Below are 26347 nucleotides of genomic sequence, written 5' to 3'. Positions count from 1 at the left end.
ATATTAATAGCTTAAAAAGAAAAAACTAATTATCTTAATCATTGCTGGAAAAAGCATTTGATAAACTGTATTCCCGTAATGTCTGAGTTTTGTATGACTTTGAGCTGTAGTTTTTCTTTTTTTTAAAAGCAAATAGTCCAAAAATTGGTTGGTTATAGTATTTCCAGATGACAGGATAACAGGAACAGTGGTTGGTCACAGTGCAAGCAGAATGGAAAGGACGGGTACAGGAGAAATGTCAAAGGAAAGCAAGAAGCCCTCACTACTGACTGGCTAGAGAATGAAGGGGAGAGATAAGGTCAAAGGCTGATTTGTCCCCAAGAGTCATAAAGGAGAGTTTTCTGTTCCAGCTCTTTAGATGAAAAGTTTAGTTTGCCCTTTCAAACTTCTTAACATGACATAAGAGTCTAAATGTATCCTAAATGTTCAAAAAGATGTCATTTCCCCCAAACAGCAGAACTTTGACCTTCATAGCAAGATTCCACATCCAGCGCAAAAGGTGAAAATGTAGGCATGACGATCTGATTTCTCATTTCTTTGCCGAAATGGCACTTAATTTTTTTAAAAAGATGTCAAATTTTAAAAGTTTAATTTTAGAACTTAAAAAAAAAAATAGGTCTGTTTCCAGTAGTTGTGGCAAAGCTGGGATTAAGAGCTCCCCCAGGGCCTTCTCTGGTGGGTGGCCTTCACTGTGGTTCCTGGTCAGTCCATCACGTTCCTCATGGGATGAGAGAGGCTGCCAGCATCCGCTACCCACTGCCGACTCCACACAGTGCTCAAGCAGGGCATATAGACAATGACAGAGTGCTCCCACATTTAATTGTGACTGGAAGCCACTAGTCTGTAGTCTCACTTAGGAGAAGCCAATTTGAGTCCTCTTTTGGCCCATGGCAACATCTGTATGACCCAGGAAAATCATTCTAGTGGGTTTCAATTCCCCCCATCTATAAAATTGGAATTTCAACATCCATTCCACCCACTTGATGAAATAGTTGAAAATATCAAATAAGGGTACAGGAGAGAAATTCCTCATAGGCTATAAATCACTATTAAAATGTCAGGTATGGGGTGGCACCCGTAGCTCTCGGTGGGTAGGGCACCAGTCATACACACCCAGGCTGGCGGGTTCGAACCCAGCCTGGGCCTGTTAAACAGCAATGACAACTGCAACAAAAAAATAGTCAGGTGTTGTGGCAGGTGCCTGTAGTCCCAGCTACGTGGAGGCTGAGACAAGAGAATTGCTTAAGAGCAGGAGTTTGAAGTTGTTGTGAGCTGTGACGCCAGGGCACTCTACTGAGGGCAACATAATGAGGCTCTGTCTCAAAAGAAAGAAATGTCAGGTATGCCATTATTATTTTTAAATAATTTTAAATTATTTCCTAGAGGACTGGATGAGGCCTAACCATAAAGAGTCTGCTCTCCTGATTCCAGCATAAAGTCTGTAAGTGGACAGACGACAGGGAGATGGTACGATGCAGTGAAACAGGAGTTACATTGTTATTTGGGTTTTCAAAGATTGAAAACACTTAAGAGTCCTTGCAAAGCTCTCAAATATTTTGGTAACTCATGCAAAAGGAAGAAAATCCTTAAACATCGGTTTGGTTACAAGAAAAAAAAAAACCCACAGAGTTGGCTCCTTAACCAGATCTATCAGCCACACCCCTGAAGTACTGATAGCAACTGACCTGACCTTTGGCAGTTAATTCATGTGGCAATTGTAATTTTCAAAAATTCATTACGGAAAGTGACGATTAGCTTGCTCTTGATGCCATTAACCAGAGTCTAAAACTAAGATTAACCGACAAATGTGTGAAATGAAATGAGTTTAAAGTTTTATGTTTTTCAGTTGCCAGAAGAATTGCAAGCGACCTTGGCTTAAAGCGCTTATCCATCGGGGATGCTTTGCGGCGTATATTAACCTACCACCCAGAAACAGAGCTGGCACTGATGTTGAATTGGCACCTTTACAAAGGAATGGTAGTACCCGATGAACTGGCTATCCAAGCCTTGGAGCTCTGTCTGATGGAAAGCGTGTGCAATACCGCAGGGTAAGAGACGGGGGTCAGAGGAGGGAGCAGTTGGTCAAGAAGTTTCTCATCAGGAATTTAAAAACACTCATCTTAAATAGGGTTTGAGGTTCTTGTAAAGGATGTGATCTGTCTCTCAAACTCCGGGCACCTATATGGTTGTGTATTTTAATTTCCTGTCAAGCCACAACTTGGCCTGAGAACTCACATGCCAGATCAGCCGACTGTTAACATTTTACAACCTCCTGCAAGCTCTGAATTGTCCAAAAGCCTCCAGGCTTACAGTCCACAAATGAGGCTCACCTGAGAGGGCTTCTCCTTGCCTTGCAGAGTGAGGGAGGAGGGGCCCTGCCCTGACCACCAGAGGGTGCTGGTCCTGGGGACATGGTGTCAGCTCTCCCCACAGGCAGCAATCTCTCTCTTGAAGCTACATTTGGACAATAGAGCTGGGTGCTTGCGCTCTCTCTTCAGCTTACACCCCTCTGCTCAGCCTGTGCTGCCCCCAACACAGCCACTGGCCACACGCAGTAGTAACTACCTCCCCAGTAACACCTAAGGCCTTAGGGATGGGCACTTAGAATCCTCCTGATTTACTCAAGGTTGTTTTTATAGTAGGGACGTCTGTTCCCTTCCTTTAATCAAATCCCTGGACAGTTCTCCTAATTTCAGTTACAGGGGAGCAGACTCTGGGGTGTCTTCCCACCTCCCCAGGCCCCAGGACTTATCCAAACTGAGTCACCTCCTTCCTGGTGTTCAGCTTAATGTAGGAAGATCTCGGTGAGGTGACCTTAATTGAGTCAAAAAGTTCTTATTTCACCTTAGTACTGGGACAAAGACTGCTCAGTCACCCTGTATTTCCTTAATCCTGAGGGCAACTGAGTGACCTTTCACAGGACACAGGAGTTGAGCTACTCTCTAATTAAAAAGACAACAACGGCACCCTCAAACATTCTTTTTTAGGCCAGACTAGCTCTGTGAATTTAAAATCCCCTGTGTTGTGGAATTTAACACTAGTGCCTAGAGACTTAGCTGGAGAGCACAGAGGGAGGGCATCCATGACTTATGCCAGACAAGCCCCCCTGAGGCCGACAGCCTGCACAGCTTGCTCCCACCTCACAGTGACTGTCCTGACTTGGGTGGCCACTCCTCCAAAATTTTTTTTTATCCTCCTTTAGGTGTGATAGTAATAATCGCAGTATCTCAGACTGTCAGACTAACCTAAATTCTCTGTGTCATCTTGGCTCAGTGGCAGGCATCATGGGTCCTGATAGAATGATTCCCCCAGATGCAATAGGCTTCTTCTCACCAATTCTCCGTCTCACCTTCTGTGGCCCCAGCCTCCTCACACAACATTTACTACCAAAGCAAGCTTAGAACACAATTTTTCCCATATCTGCTTTCTCTCTAAGATACTATTTATTGCCTACCTAATACATGTCAGGCCTTGTCGTGGCTGTTTTACATACCTATCTCCAATCCTTAAAACGTCTCTAAGGGTTCAATATCATTTCCCCTATTTTACTGAAAATCGAGGCTCCCAAAGTTCAAGCCAGATTTCAAATCTAATGTCTGCCTCTAAAAGCTATAGTCTTCCTCCGGTTTCATGCTTAGATTAATTGCACCAATCGAACACAGTGTTCAAGGTAGTATGTTATTTCTTGAATTCTGCCAAAACCTAGCTCTAGGATGCTAAGCATGTGTGAATTCAGAGCTCTCTCCTACCTCCACCTTCTGAGCTGTGTTTGTGTGTCTACTGCCCACCTCATGGCTTTGGAGGTTAAAGATGACCGCGTTTAAAGATGTAGAGATGAAATGGGTAAAGTGTGAAGAAGAAAAATCAAGTTACCTAAGGAAAAGGATGGGCTACTCCCAAAGAGATAGGCTGGTTCTGGAAGACAGAAGGGAAGCGTGAGAGGACAAGAAATGGGGGGGTTTTATTTTCACATTTCTCTTTGATAGTGTTGTCATTGATGGATACCCCACAACTGAACATCAGATGAATCTCTTGGAAAAAAGGTCAGTCATCCCCATGATCATCTTAGAGTTGGTTGTGCCTTCCAAGGAGATTTTCAAAAGATTGATGGTGGAAAAAAAAAGTGAAGAAAGGTAATGTACACGATGAAAACAACCATAGAGGAATGAAATTTAATCATCCAAAGGAAAACAGTATGAGAAAGTATGTTTTCAGCAGCTTTTTCTATTCCTTCTCTGTTCCTCTATTAGTTTGCCTTACCCGTTGCACAATAGCGCACAGATTATAGCTGTCAGGAATGCAAAGTACCGGAAAAATGTTGAGGTGATTCGGCAATATTATCAAGAGCAGCATCAGAACTGGTATATGATCGATGGATTTCACAGCAAATGGTGGGTATGGAACGAAGTCGTTAAGAATGTTCAGATGGTGAATAAATACATGCAGACATATCTGGAAAGAATAAAAGAAGGTAAGAAAGCATTTGTAAAGGTAGAATTAAAATATGACTCGAAGTCCGAACGTGCCTAACTCATGTTACTGCAACTCATTCGATTTGAGCATTTGCCCTGACCATCTAAATCACTATTTTAAACATAAACATACAGTGTTATCCAATTATTGTGGTGCCATGGTCTGTTTCTCCCCCAAGTTCATATGTTGAAACCTCATCTCCAACATAATAATATTAAGAAATAGGGCCTTTAGGAGGTGATTTGGTCACGAAGGCCCTGCCCTCATGAATGGGGTAAGTGCCCTCATCAAAGAGGCTAGAGGGGGCCCGGTTGTCCTTCCCACCACATGAGAAGCATAATCTGTGAGGAGCAGGACTTCACCAGACACTGAATCTTCTGGCGCCTTGATCTTGAACTTCCTGGCCTCAAAAACTGTGAGCAATAAACTTCTGTTGTTTATACATTACCCAGTCTGTACTATTTTGTTATGTTAACCCAAACAGACTAGGACATATAGCATGTTTGTTCTAATAAATGACTGCTACTATTCGAGCTATCATTTATTGAGTGCCTGTTGAGCCTAGGGCATAAAAAAATAATTCATGATCTCTCATTAGAAGGGTTTATGGTGTTTGGAATGCCATATAAGCTATTTTTCAGAAAGTTTAGAGTACTAGTTATATGGGACCAATAGTCTGTAGAGCGACACTTGGAAAAATGTTATTTACAGACGTAGAATTAAAATTATTTTTACTATTTACATTTATTCTAGTATAGTATAAATGTTATGTAAAACTAGAGCATTTAAGATGATTATCAACCTACTATGTATGTGGAATCCGTGAAAGAAAATGTTTGATTATGTATTCCTATTAAATAGTTTTTTAACTTTTCTCCAAAAATACACAAAATAGGGGGAAAGTTATCTACATCTGATATCTCTGAAAAGGGTGGTGACTACAAAGAAGTGATCCGTAGTGGTCTCCCCAACATCTGTGTAATAATTTTGTTTAACTTTGGAAACTACAGGGAAGATATGATGAGTTATAAGGGAGGAACACGACTAAGGGCAGTGAGGACTCTGACAATAACTGTATCACTGGACCTCGCTTCATTACTGGAGCAGAACAAGTATCTCTGGTTCCTGTTTGTCTACAGATTGGGAATTTGTTTTCACCTGAGGATTATAAGACATGAAAATATGAGTGCAAAGGAAGGGACAAATAGAGTTTTTCGAAACCTGTTCTTAATAGGCACTGGATAGCATTGCATTAGTAAACAGTCCACAGCAGACTTTGTGATTGTGATTCTTTTTTTTTTTATTAAATGATAGCTGTGTACATTAATGCAATCATGGGGTACAGTGTGGTGTTTTCATATACAATTTGAGCAAAAACTGTGCCCCTGTTACTCTGTTTCTTCCTCCTTGTCTTACTTGGGTTCCCTGGAAAGATTCAAGATAAAAAGTCATGTACAGAAGCTTTATCAGAAAAAAGTACTTTCAGGAGTAGAGTGGTCAGATTTAGCAACTAAAAATACAGGCCACCCAGTTAAATTTGATTTTTTTAACTTAATCCAAATTAACATGAGGGTACAATACTTAGGTTACATTTTCTCACTTCCAGGGTAAAATTCCATTTGTAGAAGAGCCCCTCACCTAGGGGGCATGTTATGTGCACATTAGGTGAGATCTAACTTTGAATTTCAGATACACAACAAATAATTTTTTAGTATAAGTATATCCCAAACGTCACACAGGATACACTTATACTAAAATCATAGTTAGAGAGAGAAGCTAATCTGAGGATAGTGGAAACAGAGCCCTCAGCAGATCCTATGGGGAAATGGGATCCAGGATTGACATTCAAAATTTCCCAAATTAAGGGGAGGGCCTGGGCTTTGTATCCCCCATTAGCCTAGCATTGACCATAGGCCACTCTGAGGGGGAGGATAACTTGTGTAACCTATGGCAGAGGGGCAATTCCAGTCCAGCTGTGAGCCATCAATGTCCCATTCCCCGCAGCTGGGGTTGAGTATATTGGCCCTGAAGAGGGAGCTGCACGGGGTACCACAACATCCCCAGTATTATTCCAGGGCCTTGCTTCTGCCTCAGGTAATCTAACTAAAGACTGGCCTGTTCTCTTCTGCTCCAGCTTTCACCTAATAATCTAGCCTGTACCTATGGGCTTAAAGTTAGTTTTTATTTTTTTCATGCTGCATTTCCTTTCTTTACTATTCCAGTGATCCTCCTCTGTCAGGGACTCAACATTTACCCTGACGGACGAGATGCTGCAAGGCCAGGGCGAAAAGATTTAAGAGATGCTTCCTCATTCTGTCACATTCCAGAATAGGATATGTAGACTTTGCCAGATGTCATCAAGAATATCCCAGAAATTAGAAAAAGAGATATTGGAGTGTCTTTTGAAAGCTGAAATTATAGGGTTCCAAATTACCCTGTCACTAAACCTGTTTGGATTGGTGACGTTGAGCACATTTGACCTAAAGATCAGGCTATGAATATACAGTATTATAACACTATAGTACCTTATAACATAATATTAGAGCACTATCTATTATAATACTAAATACTTTAATAATACTATATATTATTGCACTATACTCCTAAATATTATGTTACCACTTACAATACAGGATGTGCCTAAAATCGCCAGACATTGGAAAAATGGGAACTCGTAACGAAATATACTGTTCAAATATTATTTTTTAATTAATAATAATAAATATTATTTTGTAAATATATTATTTGCAAAATATCCATTACTAACTGTTTTCAGGAGTTCAAGGCCAGCCTACATAAGAGCAAGGTCTCTACCTAATCTCATCTCTACCAAAAAAATAGAAAAACTAGCAAGGCATCATGGTGGGTGCCTATAGTCTCGACTACTCAGGAATCTGAGGCAGGAAGTTTGCTTGAGCCTAAGAGTTTGAGTTTGCTGTGAGCTATGATGTCATGGCACTCTACCCAGGGCAACAGACTAAGACTGTCAAAAAAAAAAAAAAATATATATATATATATATACACACACATACCTATGCTCTACATGTTGGTCACCTCTTTGTAAAATGTTATAGTGAATATTTTGTAACTAAAGGTATATTTGGCTGCACTTGCCCATATTCCTGTGTAGGGCAACTTTGGGGACACCCTGCATTACAGTAGTGTAATATTCTTTGTAGAAAATGAATATTGGGCTCGGCGCCTGTGGCTCAAGCAGCTAAGGTGCCAGCCACATACACCTAAGGTGGCGGGTTCGAATCCCCAGCCCAGGCCACCAAACAACAATGATGGCTGCAACCAAAAAATGGCTGGGCATTGTGGCGGGCGCCTGTAGTCCCAGCTACTTGGGAGGCTGAGGCAGGAGACTCGCTTGAGCCCAGGAGTTGGAGGTTGCTGTGAGCGTGATGCCATGGCACTCTACCCAGGGGGATAGCTTGAGGCTCCGTCTCAAAAAAAAAAAGAAAAAGAAAATGAATATTGGCGGTTGCTCAGCCTTTTCACCTATGTCGTAAACAATAGACAGAATGACATATTAGTTATCTATTGCTACATAACAAATTAGTCCAAAACTTAGCAGCTGAGAACAACACACACACATAGGACTTTTTTTTTTTTTTTTTTTTTGAGACAGAGTCTTACTCTGTCACCCTGGGTAGAGTGCCATGGTATTATCATCAAAGTTCACAGCAGTCTCAAAGTCCTGGGTTCAAGTGATCCTCTTGCCTCAGCCTTCCATATAGGTGGGAATACAGGTGCATGCCACAGTGCCTAGCTAGTTTTTTTTCTTTCTACTTTTAGTAGACAGGGTCTCTGTCCTTGCTTAGGCTGTTCTCAAACTCCGGAGCTCAAATAATCTACTGGCCTCAGCCTCCCAGAGTGCTAGAATTAGAGCCACTGCACCTGGCCAAGCAAGCAGACTTTCCATAGGTCAGGAATCTAGCCACAATTTAACAAGGTGATCTTTTACAAGGCTACAGTCAAGGCCTCTTCTTAAGGCTCAATTGAAAGAGAATCAACTACCCTGCTAATTGAAGTGCTGGTTGATAAGATTCAGTTCCTTGAGGTTACTGGACCAAGGACCTCAGTTCCTTGGGGCCTGTGGGTGCTTAGCTCCTGGTCACCTGGACCTCTCCAAAATGGCAGCTTGCTCATCAAATGAACAAGCTGATAATGAAAGAAAGAGTGTCAACAAGAAACTAAAACCTTTTGTAATTGTTTTCATTTCTTAGGGATGTTGTAACAAAATGCCAAAAACTGGGTGTCTTAAGCAACAGAAATGTGTTATCTCACAGTTCTAGAGGCTAGAAATCCAAAATCAAGGTGTTGGCAGGGCCATGCTCTCTCTGGAGACTCGAGGGGAGGAGCTGTTTCCTTCCCTTCTCTTAGTGTCGCCAGCAATCCTCAGCGTTCTTTGTTTTGCAAATGCATCACTCCCATCTCCCTCTCTGTCATTGTGTGCCCTTCTATTTGTGTGTCTCTCTCTGTGTTGGAATGTCATTCTCTCTGTGTCTCTCTGTGTCTATTTACCTCCCTATCTCCAAATAAGGTCACAATCACAGGTACTGGGAATACTTCAACACAGACAATTCATCCCATTGCTGTAAACTAATCCTGGAAGTGACATCCTGTTACTTCTGCCATATTCTAATTATTAGAAACAAATTACTAGCTCCAGCCTATGCACAAGGGGAGGGGATTGCACAAGGAAATGAGCATCACGAGACAGCGATTCAGAATACCAGTCCTATTCAGAGACCAGTCCTCCTTGGGGCCTCCAATGCTACACATGATATGTGATACAGTGAAGGAATTCACAATCAGATTTATGTTCAGATTAATAGAGTGAATGGGAATTTATGTGGTCAGTTTGGTAAGTTTCAACGTCCCTTTGTTTTAAGGCCAGTAATGCTACCCTAGAAACCCTTCTCTAATTCTGTGAAAGATGTACAAAGACATTCAGGAGAGCCTATCCAGCTGGCACTCTGAACTCTTCAGAGAAGACCAAAATCCGATGATATGATCCGGCTTTCAGGGCTGGTGTCCTTTCTTGAAGGCCTCAAAGTAGAGTTGGGGTTTCTAACTGACCTTTGTTGACTCTGTTGAGTCTAATGTTTCACCATTTTGGAAAATATTATACTGTCTTCAGTACCTGCTAAAGACCTTCTAGGACAGCGGTTCTCAACCTGTGGGTTGTGACCCACAGGAACTATATTAAAGGGTCACGGCATTAGAAACAACCGTTCTGGGGAATAGAATGATTATTTGCTCTCAAGAGAGGAATGGGGGACGACAACCAATAAGCAATGGTTTCAAATGCCTGCCTTATTGAAGGAGGGCTACAATGACTTAAAGGAATACTAAGTTAACAAAGACCTTTTATTCTATGCCCTCACGCCCACTCCACCCCCATTTAAAAGCAAAATGTGAAAAGGTTGCGTGAGGGAAACCACTTTGGGCCTGGCTTCCCAACCTTCTCCTTTTCAGAATTAAGTCTGGCCGTTGGGGGAAGTGGGGATAATAGTGGAAGGGGATGTCATCTCCTGGACTCCCACAGCCTCCTTCCCCTTAGAGCAGGCAGATTGCTGAGGCAATAGGGTGACATGGCACAGTCCACACCTCTGGCCAGTGATTCGAAAGCTCAAACCCTCTGAAAACCTCATTTACTCTTAAATCATTTCAAGGCAAAATTGTGGCCATTCATAGTCTCCGTGTACTCCAGTTGGTGGGAAAGGGCTGTCCCATTTGGTTGGAGAAATTTAATGTCATAGATTACAGTGTGCTGCCTGGACCCTGAAAGGGGGTGATATATTACTAATATATTTCTAATATTCTATATTAGGCAATATATCTTGCCTCAAGGGTTTCAGGTAAGGGATTATAGTTCTGTGATAGCTTATCTCAAGGGAAATCACTCCTATCCTAACACACAAACCACACTATAACTTACGCTTCATAATGTTCTAGTTAAATTAAGACCCTCCTAGGCATAACCAAAAAAAAAAAAAGGTGAAACTTTTCTCTAGTGAAAGAAGCATTAAAATATATTGGGATCAAATTTTACTCATTATAAATAAAATGTATAAAAAAGTAATTTTATTTTCTATCACATTTCATCTTGCTTTAAAGTCCCCCACTCCAGCGGAGTATTGGAGAGAAAAACTTTTAAACTTGTCTATTCAAGGAACTTGGGCCCTTTCTTTTCAAAATAGACTCTGTAGGGTAAAACCAGTCACATTTGCATAAATGTTTCTTCCCTTCTCTGGAGTGGCATCTGGGCACAGGGGGAAATTTGTGTAACATGTCAGCAAACTATTTGAACTTCCTGAAATCTATCCCATAGATATTTTTAAAATATGTGCAGATTTATATATGTATGCACTCACACAAACATGTAGGAATTGTGTGTGTTTATATAGTTTATGATAGCTGAGAACTACAAGAGCCAAAGCATTCATCAGTAGATAAGTGGTTAAGTAAATTGCCTGTATATTTATACAATGGAACAGTTCATACCAATTAAAAACAATTAGGTGAGTCATATAAACTTATACAGAAAGATATTACAGACTATAACTGATATAAAGCAAGTTGGAGAATAATGTTTACAGTACAGTGTATGTAAGCATGATCTATGCCCCCCAAAAATGTGCAAATATAGAGAAAAAAAAACACTAAAAAGATACAAACCCAACAGTAATTACCTCTCCCAAGAAGTGCTGGATTGAGAGGAGGGAAGTGTAAATAGTAACTTTTACTTTGTCCTCTACCCTTTGGAATTTTATAATGTGTGCATGTTTGTATAGAGCTATGTAGTCCGAATTATTTGAGTTTTCTCAATCACTCTGTACTCTATGACAAAATATAATAACAGTGAACATGTTAATAACAGGAAAAGCTGCCTGCATTGACAAGCTATGTATCACACCACAAGAGCTGCTTTCTCGCCTGGGGGAGTTTGGGCAGTTCTGCCCTGTCAGCCTGGCAGAAGCACAGGAATTATTTGATTGCTCTGTATCCAGCTCCTTGGAATTTGCAGCAGAGTTCAGGGGACACTATTACAAAATGAGTTCTCAGGAAAAACTGAATGTAAGTTTGTTTCTAACTCCAACTATTCCCTAAAGAAGGAAATGTCTCATCTTGGGATTCATCTAATAGGAAGGGGTGGACACACGGATGGAAACACCCAGAAACTTGGGATCAGAAGCCCCACTATTGGAACCTGAGACTCTGGGACCAGTGAAACAACTTCCAGGATGTATCTAGAAACATTCCAGAAGAGCAGGGTCTGGGACAGGCCTTTGGCCTGGGCCAGCCTAACACGTGGGAGAGCCAATGGGGAGCCCCACCAATATAGGGGGTGCTGAAAATCAAGGGCCCTACCCAGAGCTGGGCATCCAGAGGATTCAGCTCGGGGGCTGCTGAAGGAAGGTCCGAGTTGGGGAAAATGAAGCAAGACTTGGCGTACGTCTCCTGTTCTTTAAATATTTCCATCACTACAATTTCCCATATGCCTTATATTTTCATTTAATAGAACAGAATATAGAGCTGTTCTGATACTATATTGCCCATAATTCGATGATATAAAAAGATTGGTAGTTGGCTAAGCACCCGTAGCATGGTGGTTACAGTGCCAGCCACATACACCAAGGCTGGTGGGTTTGAACCCAGACTGGGCCAGCTAAACAACGACAACTGCAACAACAACAACCAAAAACAAGAGCCAGGAGTTGTGGTGGGCTCCTGCAGTCCCAGCTACTTGGTACGCTGAGACAAAAAAGATTGGTAGTTGAAAACAATAATGGGGTGGCACCTGTGGCTCAGTGAGGAGGACACTGGACCCATATACCAAGGGTGGTGGGTTCAAACCCGGCCCTGGCCAAACTGCAACAACAACAACAAAAAATAGCTGGGCATTGTGGTGGGTGCCTGTAGTCCTAGCTATTTGGGAGGCTGAGGCAAGAGAATCACCTAAGCCCAGGAGCTGGAGGTTGCTGTGAGCTGTGACACCATGGCACTCTACCGAGGGCGATAAAGTGAGACTCTGTCTCAAAAAAAAAGAAAAAAAAAGAAAACAAATAATGAAAACAAAGACACCTCTGAACATTTGATTTTTCTCTGAGAATTAGAATTTTTTAATAAAAACATTCCTGCTTATTTAAATGGTACTCACAGAATTTGAAAACTGGAATGACAATAGAGATGGTGTATCTGGCCCACCCCAGGCACTTGACAGAGCAATACTGGAAGCTGGAGATGTTAACTCACTTGCCAAACTGGTTAATTACACTTCAGGACAGGAAGACAGGCCAGCAGGTGACTGTGCACATGCCAAGGCCCACCATGTCATAGGACTGCAACAGGTTTTTGTGTGTGAAGGAATGAATGAATGAGTGAGTGAGATTAGGAGAGAGCTTAAATGCGATCACTCAGGAATGAACGTCCACTCAGAAGAAAAGTTACTACAGTGCAGGAGCCTCAGAACCCCAATAATGAACCTGGGCAAAATGTAAGAGAGCTTTGATGGGTTTCTGACTGGCATAGAGCACCTGTTTTAAATGGTCTTGCTACATAACCCTTCAGTACAAGTGCAGTTTTGTTGCATTGATAGATTGCAAAATGGCCAAGTAGGGGCTTTTAAGGTACCTATCACTCAAATAATGTAATTTCCATCACCCACCCCTTCCTCCCCACCCTAACCCTGTGATCCTTTTCTAACAGAAATTCTTGGAGAACCCGGAATTGTACGTGCCTCCCTTAGCACCTCATCCACTCCCGACTGATGACATGCTCCCCAAAAGGCTGACACCCTCAGAGCTGAAGAGTCGCTTCCCCAAGAGTGCCGAGCTCCAGGGCTACTGCCCAGTAACCTATCAAGATGGGAAGCAAAGGCAAGTCGTCGCCTTCACGCAAATACAGAACGATAGCTCCACTCAGAACGAGTAGCTTGTATAACGATGTTTTTGTCAAGAGGTTGCTATTGTTTAGCTGGAAAAAAATGATCTATTTCTTCCTTGAGGTGCATGGATACAAAAATTAAACATTTTGACGTTTTGTTTATACAGTTTTGCATAATAAGTGTACAACAGGGGTTTTTTTGGTTTGGTTTTTAAAATGTTTTTAATTTTTTGGTTGTCCAGATATGAAGCCCTAGTACCTGGTAACACTGACTATGCTGTGGAATATCGTGATCATATATATATTTGTGAGAGTAACGAAAAACTCCAGAAGTTTTTGAGGTGAGACCGTTCACTGAGTCACGTATATTTATTGAATATTTTCTCTGTTCTATGCAACATACTGGGAACTGAGCAGGGGAGATGTGTGTGCGTGTGTGTGTGTGTGTGTGTATGTGAGAGAGAAAGAGAGAGAGAGAGAGAAATGGTGAACAAGGAAGGACTGGTCTCTGCCATCCAAAGCCTGAGTAAGATAGTCTTTAAGAATCTGATAACAACAGAATATGATGGAGTTTAGGGTGGGGAATGCCTGGACTTTGGGGACAGTGTAACCTGAAGATCTGACTGAATTGTCCTTTGGGGTAAGGCCAGAATAAAGAGTGGGACTTGGCTAGATGAGGGGAAGGAGGCATGCGTTCCAAGCAGAGGGACCCACTTGCAAACCTGAGCCAGGAGATCACTGAACCGCAAGGAATTCAGCATGGCAGGAGGATGTGACCTTGAGAGGGAGGAAGGAGAAAAGGTGAGGTTGGAGGTGGGGAGCAGGGCCAGAGATGGTCAAATAAAACCACCAGGAAGGGGTTTGTACTTGACCTAAGGGCAAGTGGAATACATCCACTGGTTGTAAGTCAGGTCAGCGTCATAAACAAGTTTGCTCTGGAGTGAGATCACCGTTGTAGTGTTGATAATGTCGGAGGCAGGAAGACCAGTTCTGAGGCTGTCGGAGTAGTCCTGTCCAATCTCTGATGGCATCTTTAAATTAACCTATAAGAGTCGGGTGGGGAAAGCAGTGGGCTTCAGGTCACTGCCTGAGAAATGCCAAGAGCTGGGACAGAGGCTGAGAAAGGACAATGGTGTGGGGGACAGAAAGCCTCTGGGATGGAATGGCAGACAGGTTTAAGTGCTGCTTAGAAGTTGGGTAAGTCAAGAGCTGCAAAGTGTGTGAGATTGAGATTGCAGTAGCTCACTCATCAGTGACCTTGGCAAGAAAGGTTTGTTCAAGCTAAGTGAGTGGAAGTCAGCCACAGAGCTCTGAAGGGGAGAGATGAAGAAACTAGGGGCGCAGCAGCTCCCGCCTGTAATCCCAGCACTCTGGGAGGCTGAGGCGGGTGGATCTCCTGAGCTCAGGAGTTAGAGACCAGCCTAAGCCAGAGCCAGACCCCATCACTACTAAAAATAGAAAAAAATTAGCCGAGCAGGGAGCGACAACTGCTCACCCATTGCCAGACATTGCTGCTTTTCATAAGAAGCAAATTTCTTTTTCAATTGTTCAGCTCTTCAAACACTCATGATTGATTCAAATTTAAAAATAAAATACCAGGCGGATCAAATCACATCTGCAGATAGCCTTGGTGCAGTAGCTTGTGATCTCTAGTGAGGGTCAGTCAGAAGTTGTTTAATTGTAGAAAGAAAATAGATGTGGGTTGCTGGAAAAAAATGTAAGATTTAAGGAATGTAGGCGGTTTGTTGGATTTTTTTTTCTTCTTTTAATGGGGAAATTATGAAGATGTTTAAATGCAGAAGCATGGGAAGGAGCCAATAAAGAAGGAAATGCCAAAGATGTGAGGGAGAGGGAGAAACTGCAAGGTCAAGGGCCTGGAGAAGGCGTGTGGGACCCAAGGTGTGGGCGGGGACTGGCCTTGGATGGGAGGAGCCTCTGCTTGAGAGGAGCAGCTGAGGAAATCCCACCTGACGGCTGTAAAGCACAGCAGGTGCCTGAGGGTGAGGGCGCCCTTGGGAGAGTCAGACATTTGAGGAATAAAGTTTTATACAGTTGCTGAGGATAGGTGGGCATAGATGAGACCCAGGTGGGTGGAGGGCTATGAGCTTTCAGGAGCCCCAAATCGTCCCACTTGTATGATTTTCTACAGCAGAGAAAAACAAGTCGTGCAGTCTATCTTTTAACTGCCTCTTGTATATTCCCATATACATACACTGAGTGTATTTGTGAGCCTCCATTTACTGAACTTTGTGTTCTTAGGTCACCGATGAAATACTGGAATCAGAAGCTTCCAAACAAACTGCCCCCGTTAAGGGAACCGATACTGCTTACCAGTCTTCCTTTGCCCGGATACCTGGAACAGGTTCTGTGACACAATGTTCTGTGATACATGTTAGAAAAGGCCAACAATATCTCCTTTCTAACAATAATTCTCATTTTGGTAACAATAAAATTCAAGGCAGAGTTTTCTGACTTTTAGCTGCAAATCCACCCTTAACCTATTTTGTTTACAGGTGATGGTCTAAATTACCTGTGTGAAAATCCCTGCTTCTATAGCTAATTCCCAGATATCTGCACCAAAGTGAAAAGAGAGTGGATGTCATAAAATTATTTACAGTTGACACGGACATGTCGTTTGGTTCTTGTTTTTGAATTTCAGCATCCATAAGACTTTTTCATAATTTGTATGGATTCAGTCTCTGCAAAGTTCATTCATTACTGAAAAAGTTTGGGTGACAATATCACAACCACTGAATCACAAAGCCCGTATTTTGCCCAAAATGCAGATGAAGGAAGGTATCAACACATCACATCTTATTTATCCAAATTTTATTCTTTTTAACAAATAGTGAAACTTAACAGCAGCCAACTACTATTTTTAAAGCTATTTAAAAAAAAATTTTTTTTTACAGAATAAAGGCACAACTTCAGACCTTTGTCAGAGATTCTTAACCACTTTGATTTTCTCTCTTCCTTTTTTTTTTTTTTTTTTAAGACTGAGTCTCAATCAATAGACCTGGATAAAGTTCTATGGCATCATCATAGCTCACAGCAACCTCAGCCTCCTGGGTTCAAGGGATCCTCTTGCCTCAGCCTCCTAAGTAGCTGGGACTATAGGCAAGTGCCACAATGCCTGGCCAGTTTTTTCTATTTTTTTAGTAGAGACAGGGGTCTCACTCTTGTTCACGCTGGTGTTGAACTCTTGAGCTCAAGCAGTCCACCGGCCTTGGCTTCCCTGAGTGCTAGGATTACAGGCGTGAGCCACTGCCTTACCCATTTTCATTTTTCAACTTGCCTAGAAGGTCAGCCTTCAACCTGATTTAACTTCAAAATTCTAGGTGAGGCTCACCCCAAAAGGAGTCTTCTTATAAATGCTGCAGTTATTGGGAGTGCCTCTTATATTCTTCTAGGCTCCAGAATCCTGCAGTGAGTACTGCAGAGACTAAAAATCCTTGGCAGGTAGCCAAGAGTCCTTATAGTGGCAGGCAATGTGGCCAGTTCTGAAAACGAAAGCAGACCTGGGCCAAGACGACCCAAACCTCAATGTCTCCTTCTTCCTTTTTTTTTTTTTTTTTTTTTTAGTTTTTTGTTAATGGAAAATGTCACACATTAAAAAAACACATGAAGCTCATACATGTATCCATCACCCCGCTGACACTAAGCCAATTTTTAATTTTTCATTTTCCTAATTACATATATATTGTGTTTCCTCCCCATGGGCTATGTAATCATCAAATCATCTTTAAAAGAAAAGACCCATCCCCACCCCCAAGAGGCTATTTGAGTCAAGGAATAAGCCTCTTTATTTATTTACGCTAAGAAAAGAAACGAAACTTAAATATACACATAATTCAAATTGTTCCCTACCTGCAGGGTACCGCAACTGCTCTAATTAAAGCAATGAACGCAGCAGGATGCTTAAAGCCCAAATTCCCCTTCTTGAGTGTAAGGAGATCCGCACTACTATATATGGCTTTACATCTAAAAGGTATGTCTTTTTTAATGATATGCTACTCAGAACTAATTTGACATTAATGGTAATATATGTCATGAAAAGCTTGTTAAACTGGATTGGTTACTCGGTGCAGAGAGAGGGAGCGCAATTTGGTGGCAAACACAATACAGGGCAGGGAAAATATTTTATAGAAAACATAGAAATTGAACTTCTAGTTTACAAAGCAGGGACTATGAGTGATACAGTTAGCTGTCAAAAATCCATGCCATAGACAAAGGTGATACAGGCAACTACGACCCTAATCCCCAAATCTCATTAGAGATTTTGGCATCTTCTCAACCATAACTATGCCACTCCATCACCTGTCCAGCTCTCCTTCTCTTTACATAGTGACTCACGAATCTAATAGAAAAATTCACAGTTCTATGACATTTTCTATAGCATTTAATCCCAGAAGTTCTGAATACACAAGAAAAAAGTACAAGAAGAAGATGGAACAGTTCGTAGAGAGATGTGAACTCATAACGTACTTGGGCGCCAAGATGACCAGAAAATACAAGGAACCTCAGTTTAGAGCCATTGACTTTGACCATAAATTACAGAGCTTCCTCTCCCTCAGAAATGTAGACCCAATTAATGGATAGTTTGCTTAGACAACTGCAGCTTGAATCTTGAGAGAGGGGAATCAAGAGAAGTAAACTGAAAATGTGGCCCTCTCTAAAGCACTTTTCCCTCCTGCTAGACTTCAAATGGACTCAAAGTTCCGCCAGCCAGGAAGAATCACTTTTCTGTAACCCTAAGTTTTAGTATAATTTTAAAGTTTATAGCTCTTTGCCTGCACACTGGTGCTTTAACAAAATAGGTCTTCCATTTGTAATTCCATTTAGAGTATTTAAGTAAGTTATTTTAATACATTTATTGTTTATTTTCCTTTTTTAAAAATTTTCGGTCTCTGTTAAGGAAAATCATTTCTTAAATGTTAGAAAGCTCCAAGAAACAAAATAAACACTGATATAAGTAAAACAGAAATATGGTTACATGTTTTATATAAGAAAGTATTTATAAATTTTGAAGTGAACATAAGACACTATTATTTTCCCAACAAAATAAATGGATTTTTCAATAAATGACTTGCCGCTTCTTTCTTAAGTATTCCTAGAAACATGCCTTCTACATGGTTTTGTAATGAGAAATCAGCTGGAGTTTTAAGAAGGATGACCTGTAGACAGTCATTACAGGCCAGGCACGGTGGCTCACACCTGTAATCCTAGTACGTTGGGAGGCTGAGACAGGTGGATCTCCTTAGCTCAGGAATTCAAGACCAGCCTGAGCAAGAGCGAGACCCATCTCCACTAAAAATAGAAAAACTAGTCAGGCACAGTGGCAGGTGCCTGTCGTCCCAGCTACTTGGGAGGCTGAAGCAAGAGGAACACTCAAACCCAGGAATCTGAGTTTGCTATGAGCTAGGAGCATTCTAGCTTGGGAAACAAAGTAAGACTACATCTCAATTTAAAAAAAGGAAAGTCGTTACATGTGATATCTATCAAAAAGTATATGCTAGGGCTGGGTACAGTGGTTCACATCTGTAATACTAGCACTCTGAGAGGCTGAAGTGAGAGCATCCCTTGAGCTCTGGAGTTTGAAGCCATCCTGAGCAAGAGTGAGTCCGCATCTTGACTAAAAATAGAAAAACTAGCCAGTCACGGTGGCAGGCACCTGTAGTCCTAGTTACTTGGGAGGCTGAAGCAAAAGGATTGCTTGAACCTAGCAGTTTGAGGTTGCTGTGAGCTAGGCTGAAGCCATGACACCTCTAGCCTGGGCAACAGAGTGAGATTCTATCTAAAAAAATTTATGTGTGTGTGTGTGTGTGTGTGTATGTATGTATTCTAGGGGAAGACTTATGAAATTGAATTTGAATGAGATTTTTTAAATGAGACCAATTTTCAGCAGTAGTATAAAAAAATACAGAATGTAAAACAGCAAGATTGGCTCTTTAGAAAAAGCAAAATATGACCATTAACTGTGTAAACTTGGATAAATCTCAATTTCTCTGAGACCTGCTTTGTTGATCTATAAATGAATGGTGTAACTCTTTGATCCCTATAAATTCAAGACTGTCAGTTAAATATGAGAAGACTGTTTTATACATCTTTTGTGTGACATCATTTCACAATAAAATGGAGGTTAAATAATAGCTGAAGCCTATTGTTAAAGTTAGAATAATCCTCAAGAGCTTTACTTTTTCAGGAAAGTGGGAGCTTCCAGTATCTAACAACCTTTGCTGGCAACTTAAGCCCCTACCCACTCTTGCTCCTGCCCATTTCTTAATGCTTGTAATTTACCATCTTGCCATCACCAGAGTACCATCTACTGGATTGTTCACTCCTTGTTTTGGGGTGTTTTTTTTTGAGACAGAATCTTACTTTGTTGCTCTTGGTAGAGTGCTGTGGTGTCATAGCTCACCTCAAACTCTTGGGCTCAAGTGATCCTCTTGCCTCAGCCTCTCAAGTAGTCAGGACTACAAGCACCCGACACAATGTCCAGCTATTTTTTTTTTTTAAAGATGGGCGTAAGACGGTGGAGGTGGGTCTCACTCTTGATCAGGCTGGTCTCAAATTCCTGAGCTCAGGCAATCCGCCCACCTCAGCCTCCCAAAGTGCTAGAACTACAGCTGTGAGCCACTGTGCCAGGTCGGCTTTTTCATTCGAAACAAGACATACATGTTCTCAAGTCTCTTCAGCCCATGGGTATAATGAGTTTCCTTTAACAATTGAACTTCTGCTGCTTCAGTGCACCCACCTTTTTGAAGGACAGCAGTCCTACGGAATGCTGTCAAGTATCTCCGAAGGCCTGCAGGAGTGTCCCACATGCTCCAGAGTAAGTCCACACCTCCCAGACATCAACCATCTTCCGTGATTGCATTCTCTAATGTGGTTTCACCTCAAGAACTCTACCAAACCAAGGAGGCTGTCTTCCAAGCTCTAATACTTAATGCATCACTGTCCTGAAGTGCAAAAGTGCCCTCTCATCTCAGGAGGAAGGAACTCTGTTTCTGAGCTGAGCAGGGAACCAAGAGGCATGTGATTCTCCTTTCCAGCCCCTCCTTCTACAGAGTCTCTTCTAAATCTACACCACAGAGAGCAGCAGGTAGGAACAGTGGACAGGAAGTGAAGAATCACATTTCCCAGAGTAGCTATCAGCTCTGGACATTCCAGGTCCCTGACACTCACATGCAAATACTTAGCTACACATGGGACCTTGTTTAGAATAACTACAGACAGAGACTGCTGACTCTACAGGCACTGTCTCTTCAGTTAAGAGCTTCCTACCCAAGACCACATAGGAGTAGAATCCAGATCTCAACCGCAGAGCCTTGCTCTTATCCTTACCACTTCCTGATTGTAAGCACCTCTTGGAAACCACCGTAACACTGTCAGTGTTCTTATGGTGTGGCATTGCCCAGGGTCCTCTGACGCATGTGTATACATGTGCATGTGTGGGGGGCTGTACTTTAGAGCTGCAGTCCCTAACCCCTGGGCTTTGGATCAGCACCAGTCAGGAACTGGGCCACACAGCAGGAGGTGAGTGGGAGGTGAGCCGAAGCCCAGCAAGCACAGATTCACCTGTATTTCCGTCCACTTCCCATTGCATGCATCACCACCTGACCTCTGCCTCCTGTCCCACCCCCCTCACCCCTCATCCGTGAAAAAATTCTCTTCCCTAGACATAAAACCAGTCCCTAGTGCCAAAAAGGTTAGGGTCTGCTGCCGTAGAGTTCAAACAATATTATGGAAGATCCCCGAGAAAATCATCTTGGAGCCTAAGAACCAGCCCGCCAGATCTATTCCATGTATGCACTCATACCCACCTGTAACATTTGCTTTCATTCTCAGGAGAGCAAGGCGTGTTTTCATAGCAAGCTATGTAAAGGGGTGGATGTTCCTAACAAGGGAGAACAGCATTTCTGCAATGAGAAAGGAGAACATGTATCTTTTTCTATTTTTCTTAGAGACAAAGTCTCATTCTGTTGCCCAGGCTAGAATACAGTATCGTCATCGTGGCTCACAGCAACCTCAAACTCCTAAAATCAAGTGATCCTCTTGCCACAGGCTCCAGAATAGCTGGAAATACAGGTGCACACCACTGTGACTAGCTAATTTTGTTCTATTTTTAGGTCCCCTTGCTCAGGCTGGCCTTGAGCTCCTGATCCTCCTGCCTTGGTCTCCTCGAGTGCTAGCATTATAGGCATGAGCCACCATGCCTGGCCAAGAACATAAGTCATTTTAAAATAGCTTATTGGAATTTGCCTTTGGTTTATAAAATGCTTGCAAATTACTATAAATAACCCACTGTGTCGTGGCCCAAATATGATGAAAGAATATTCCGACTGGGTACCCAGGAGCACTTTTACTTATCTTGCCTGAGTGAAACAATAAGAGAGTGGGTGGCCAGCCCCTGGTGCTCACTGGGGCTCACCCACAAAGTGAGACTCCTCTGTGCCTACCCCATCTGCAAGCTGCTGCCTTGAGTGCTTGAGGAAGAAGCTGAAGTTTCCTCTTCTCCTGGGGGAAGGGAAACTTCCATCAGCCTATGCCTCTACATGGCTTGTTTATATGTCATTATCACTACAGCCAAAAGAATAATCATTTCATCCAGGGAGGCGATGTAGTCTCCACATGACAGATCCTAAGACAATAAGTAATGTTGCTACAGTAAATGAAATTTGGAAAAGTAGGGAAAGGATTTGAGAGTATTTTCTTTCTTTCCTTTTTTTTTAATAGTTAGACTCAGATCTACTGAGTAGATATACTGTATTTGACCTTTCTCATTGCTGGACTGTATACTGTTGTGTTATAGTAAAAAATGCTGTGATGAATCTTTCCCTCTCATATTTAGGACAATTAGTGTGATACAAGCTCTGAGAAATAAAATTGTTGGGTTAAAGGGCACGCATATTCTTACGTGAATATTCACAATTGGTATTGCCAAACTACTTTCCAAAATGGTTACAGCAATTTATACTGTTTCCAAGAATGCCCAAGAACACCAAGATATAGTGTTTCCAAGAGTGCCCAAGAGTTACATTTTCTCTTTTTTATGAATTATTTCTTCCCATCCTGTGCCCTCTGACTTACTAGGCCCTTTAAAATTGTTTTTTGTGTGTTCTGCTATGTGTTATAGACATTAAACCATTGTATTTGCAGTAAATAAATCCTACTTTTTAGGTACCAAAGTAAAACCTGCTCATCCTTCCTTTATGATTTTGAATCGCCTTCTAAGCTGTGGAAATTCTTCCATTTCCAGAGATTTAATAAATATTCTATCTGTTTTCTTCTACTTTAAATATATATATTATATTATAAAATATATATAATAAATGTATATTAAATATATATGTTTATATATATATTTTTTTAATTTTTCAAGCTCTCTAGAATTCATTTCAGAATATAATGTGAGCTGTGGTTTTAAATTCTCCAAAACTCAAACTACTATATTTTTTACTTTATTATGTATTTTCACTTTATTCTTAATTCATTTGAGAGCTTACTGAATTCAACTAATCTATGAAAGTTTCATAAATTCAGGGATAAAGGAGAAGGAGGTCAAAGACAGGAAAGGAATAAAAAATGCATTTTACATATGAACGTCTCTGTCTAGATGTGGGTGATTTATTTTAATCTTTTTTTTTCTTGCTTTTGCAAATGGAGACTTGGATAAAGATATATTTACAAAGCCTGAGAGCCCTTAGTTATGGAAAGTTCTGCAAAAAATTCTTAGCAGAAGTGACATCTGAATTAAATGGACCCTTCAGAATCAAGGCAAGTAAAATTAAATAAATAAATCAAAATTGAGATTTTTAACCAGTGAGAGGAATTCCAAGAATTAGTGTAAGTTTCAAGTCCAGGATCTGAGGAGATCAAGAGCTGAGGAAGACCAGCACAGAAGGCAAGTGCCTGAGTATGGGCAGAGGCCAGCCAGCCCCCAACAGAGGACTAGAGACAGGAAAGGGCTGTCCTACAGTTTTTTCTTAGACTAGACCTCTCACTGGGGCTACCTTGGAAGGGCTTAAGAGAGCAAGTAAACTGAAAAAACAGTATCTGGCAGCCAGGATTGAATCACTGGGCAAAGTGGAACTCCCATCTGCTTGGCTACTAGCAGGATGCTGCCATGTTGCCTGGGAGAACCAATCAGCAGAGTCCTAGTGCCTGGCCAGCTCTGGCACACCTGCTGAGGTTGGGCAACCACCCGTGCGATGAGTTGAACAGCTCCTGGACCCCTGGAAAAGCCACTTTGTTGTCAGGAGGCACTGATAGGAAGGTCAAGACATACCTCCTAAAAAATCTGGCCTGAGATTCAGAATACCAATCCTGCAGGGACTGAATGCTAGCAAAACAGCCAAGCACTGATGAGGGCAAACAAATCAGGAAGACAGGACTGGGTCTCCTCAGCAAATAAATAGTACCTTCCTGCCACCATCTTATACAGCAAAACCAGCATGTGTGTTCTGCAGCTCCTAACACCACAGCCCCACTTGGTGTGCTGGAAATATATTGCAACATCATAAATGAACATATTTCTTTTTTTCCTTCTTTTCCCATTTTTCCCTTTGTTTTGTTGTTGTTGTTTGGTTGTACTTTAATTTTTTCAGTTTTACTTTCTTCAATAGCAAAGGCTTCTCCATTTCTACTAGGAGTTTTCAGCCCCCTTTATTGTTTCTTTCTTTTTTCTTTCTCTCCTTTTTTCTCTCTTTTGGTAAAAATTTTTCGATTTTTCTCATCTTTCCCACTAAATTTCTCATATGACAACTAAGATATCCTTTTTTTCTTCTTCTTCATCTTATATAATTTCATGTTTAATTTTATAAGTTTTTATTTTTTTCTTGGATTTGCTTTATTCTATTTCATTTTGTTTTCTATTTATGGGACAGAGCTTCACTCTGAGGCCTGTGTTGTCATGGGGGTCATGGCTTTGGTCTGGCTCAAGAGAGCCTTAAGCTTATGGTCTAGAGTGTCCTTCTACCTTTAGCCTTTGGAATAATGGTATTGGTAGGTCCCCCTGCAACATACTGCTGATTTGATTTTTTGCTATATTTGCCAGAGGTGAGGTCTTGCTTTTGCCCAGGTTAGTAAGGAGCTCTTGACCTCAAAGAACCCACACAGTGCAGTTCCCCAGAGTCTTAGAATTCTGGATAAGAATGGTATAAGAATGTTCTGACAGGAGGAAGATGGAAAACTAAAGTCATCTCCTTATCAGCCACTCCCAGTGAGACAGGGGAAAGAGGACTGGGGAGAAGGCACCCTGACAAACACCACCATTTCTCCTGTAACTCTCTTTCTCTATTCCTGTTTTTCTTCTCTTCTTTTTCTCATTTTTTTCTTTCACCTCCTCCACTTTTTTCTTTATCTTTTTATTTACTTTCTCCCTTCTCACTCTGTATCCTTCTATTCCTTTTGGCCTCATATCAAAAAGCCACTTCAACTACTAATCACAGAGACAAGGTAATTTAAAGTGAAGGAGGTGGTGAGAGAAAAAGTAGAAGGATGTGAACAAGAAGAAAACACACATGAAGAGGAGCCAACAGAAAAATTCTGGCAACATGAAAAACCAGAACAGAGTTCTGGTTCATCCTCCCAAGGGATCATGAGGTATTACTGAAGAGGACTCTACCTAAAAAAAAGTAATGAAAATGACAGAAAGGGAATTAAAATATGGATGGAAAAAACCATTAAGGGAATAGAAGAGAAAGTAAAAAATAACCAAAATGGAAATCCAAAAACAGAACCAAATAATGGATGAAAGATATGAAGAATATAGAAACAATACAGCAGGGCTTAAGGAATTAAAAAAGTCAATCTGGGAATTTAAAGATGCAGTAGAAAGTATCAATAACAGATTGGACCATGGAAAAGAAAGAATCTCAGACCTAGAGGATAAAGCTCTTGGGGTAACCCAGGCAGTTAAAGAGACAGAAGAGAAAGAAAGCAGAGCATTCACTCAGAGAATTATTGGACCTCATGAAATGTTCAAACATACAAATTATAGGTATCCCTAAAGAGGAAGAAGAACAACTCAAAGGAATAGGAAGATACCCTACCAGAATATATTATAAATGAAAATACTAACAAATGGAAGACCATACCATGCTCATGGCAGGGAAGAATCAACATTGTTTTTTTGTTTTTTTGTTTGTTTGTTTTGCAGTTTTTGACCAGGGCTGGGTTTGAAACCACCACCTCTGGCACATGGGGTCGGCGCCCTACTCCTTTGAGCCACAGGCACTGCCCGAATCAACATTGCTAAAATGTCTATTATACCTACCTAAAATACCAACATCAAACTTTGAAGAACTGGAAAAAATAGTACTTTGTTTTGTATGGAACCAGAAAAATCTTGTATAGCCACGGCAATTCTTAGTAATAAAAACAAAGCTGGAGGTATCACTCCACCACACAGCAGGTTATATTACAAGTCCCTGGGGATCAAAACAGCATAGTATTGGCACAAAAATAGAGATATAGACATATGGAAATGAATGGAAAACCAAGAGATGTAACCAGTCTCTACTTACCTTCTGATCTTTGATAAACCAAACGAAAGCATATAGTGGGGGAAAGAATCCCTATTCAACAAATCGTGCTCAGAGAACTGGATAATCTCATGTAAAAGACTAAAATTGGACCCACACCTTTCACCATTTACAAAAATTGACTCAAGATAGATAAAAGATTTAAATCTAAGACATATAACAACAACAACAAAAAAAAAATCCTAGAAGAAAGGGTGGGAACAACTCTTTAGGATGTCAACCTGAAGAAAGATTTTATGAAGAAGACTTCTCTGGCAATTGCAACAACTACCATAATGAAAAAAATGGGGGTTAAATTGAAAAGCTTTTGCACAGCTGAAGATACAACAATTAAACCAAATAGACAATTTTCAGAATGGGAGAAGATATTTTCATGCTACAAATCTGAAAAAGGGTTGATAACTAGTATATACGCAGAACTCAAATTAAGCAAC

At 41.2% G+C, this 26347-nt stretch overlaps 1 protein-coding gene across 1 annotated transcript in view; it reads left to right on the top strand.

Moving 5' to 3' along the window:
- Positions 1-18040, top strand: part of AK9 (adenylate kinase 9) — a 137262-nt gene extending 119222 nt beyond the window's left edge. Inside the window, exons 30-38 of the mRNA XM_023512441.1 lie at positions 1847-2048; positions 3987-4133; positions 4251-4471; positions 11363-11559; positions 13192-13361; positions 13611-13709; positions 15628-15730; positions 17242-17356; positions 17765-18040. Coding sequence (XP_023368209.1) covers positions 1847-2048; positions 3987-4133; positions 4251-4471; positions 11363-11559; positions 13192-13361; positions 13611-13709; positions 15628-15730; positions 17242-17356; positions 17765-17967 — 1457 coding nt within the window. The 3' untranslated portion in view covers positions 17968-18040. The remainder of the gene's footprint in view (positions 1-1846; positions 2049-3986; positions 4134-4250; positions 4472-11362; positions 11560-13191; positions 13362-13610; positions 13710-15627; positions 15731-17241; positions 17357-17764) is intronic.
- The last annotated feature ends 8307 nt before the right edge of the window (positions 18041-26347 follow it).

The sequence above is a fragment of the Otolemur garnettii genome, unplaced genomic scaffold, assembly GCF_000181295.1.
Source record: "Otolemur garnettii isolate 467f Iridium unplaced genomic scaffold, OtoGar3 scaffold00002, whole genome shotgun sequence".
NCBI lineage: Eukaryota > Metazoa > Chordata > Mammalia > Primates > Galagidae > Otolemur > Otolemur garnettii.
This window is presented reverse-complemented; position numbering and strand designations above follow the sequence as displayed.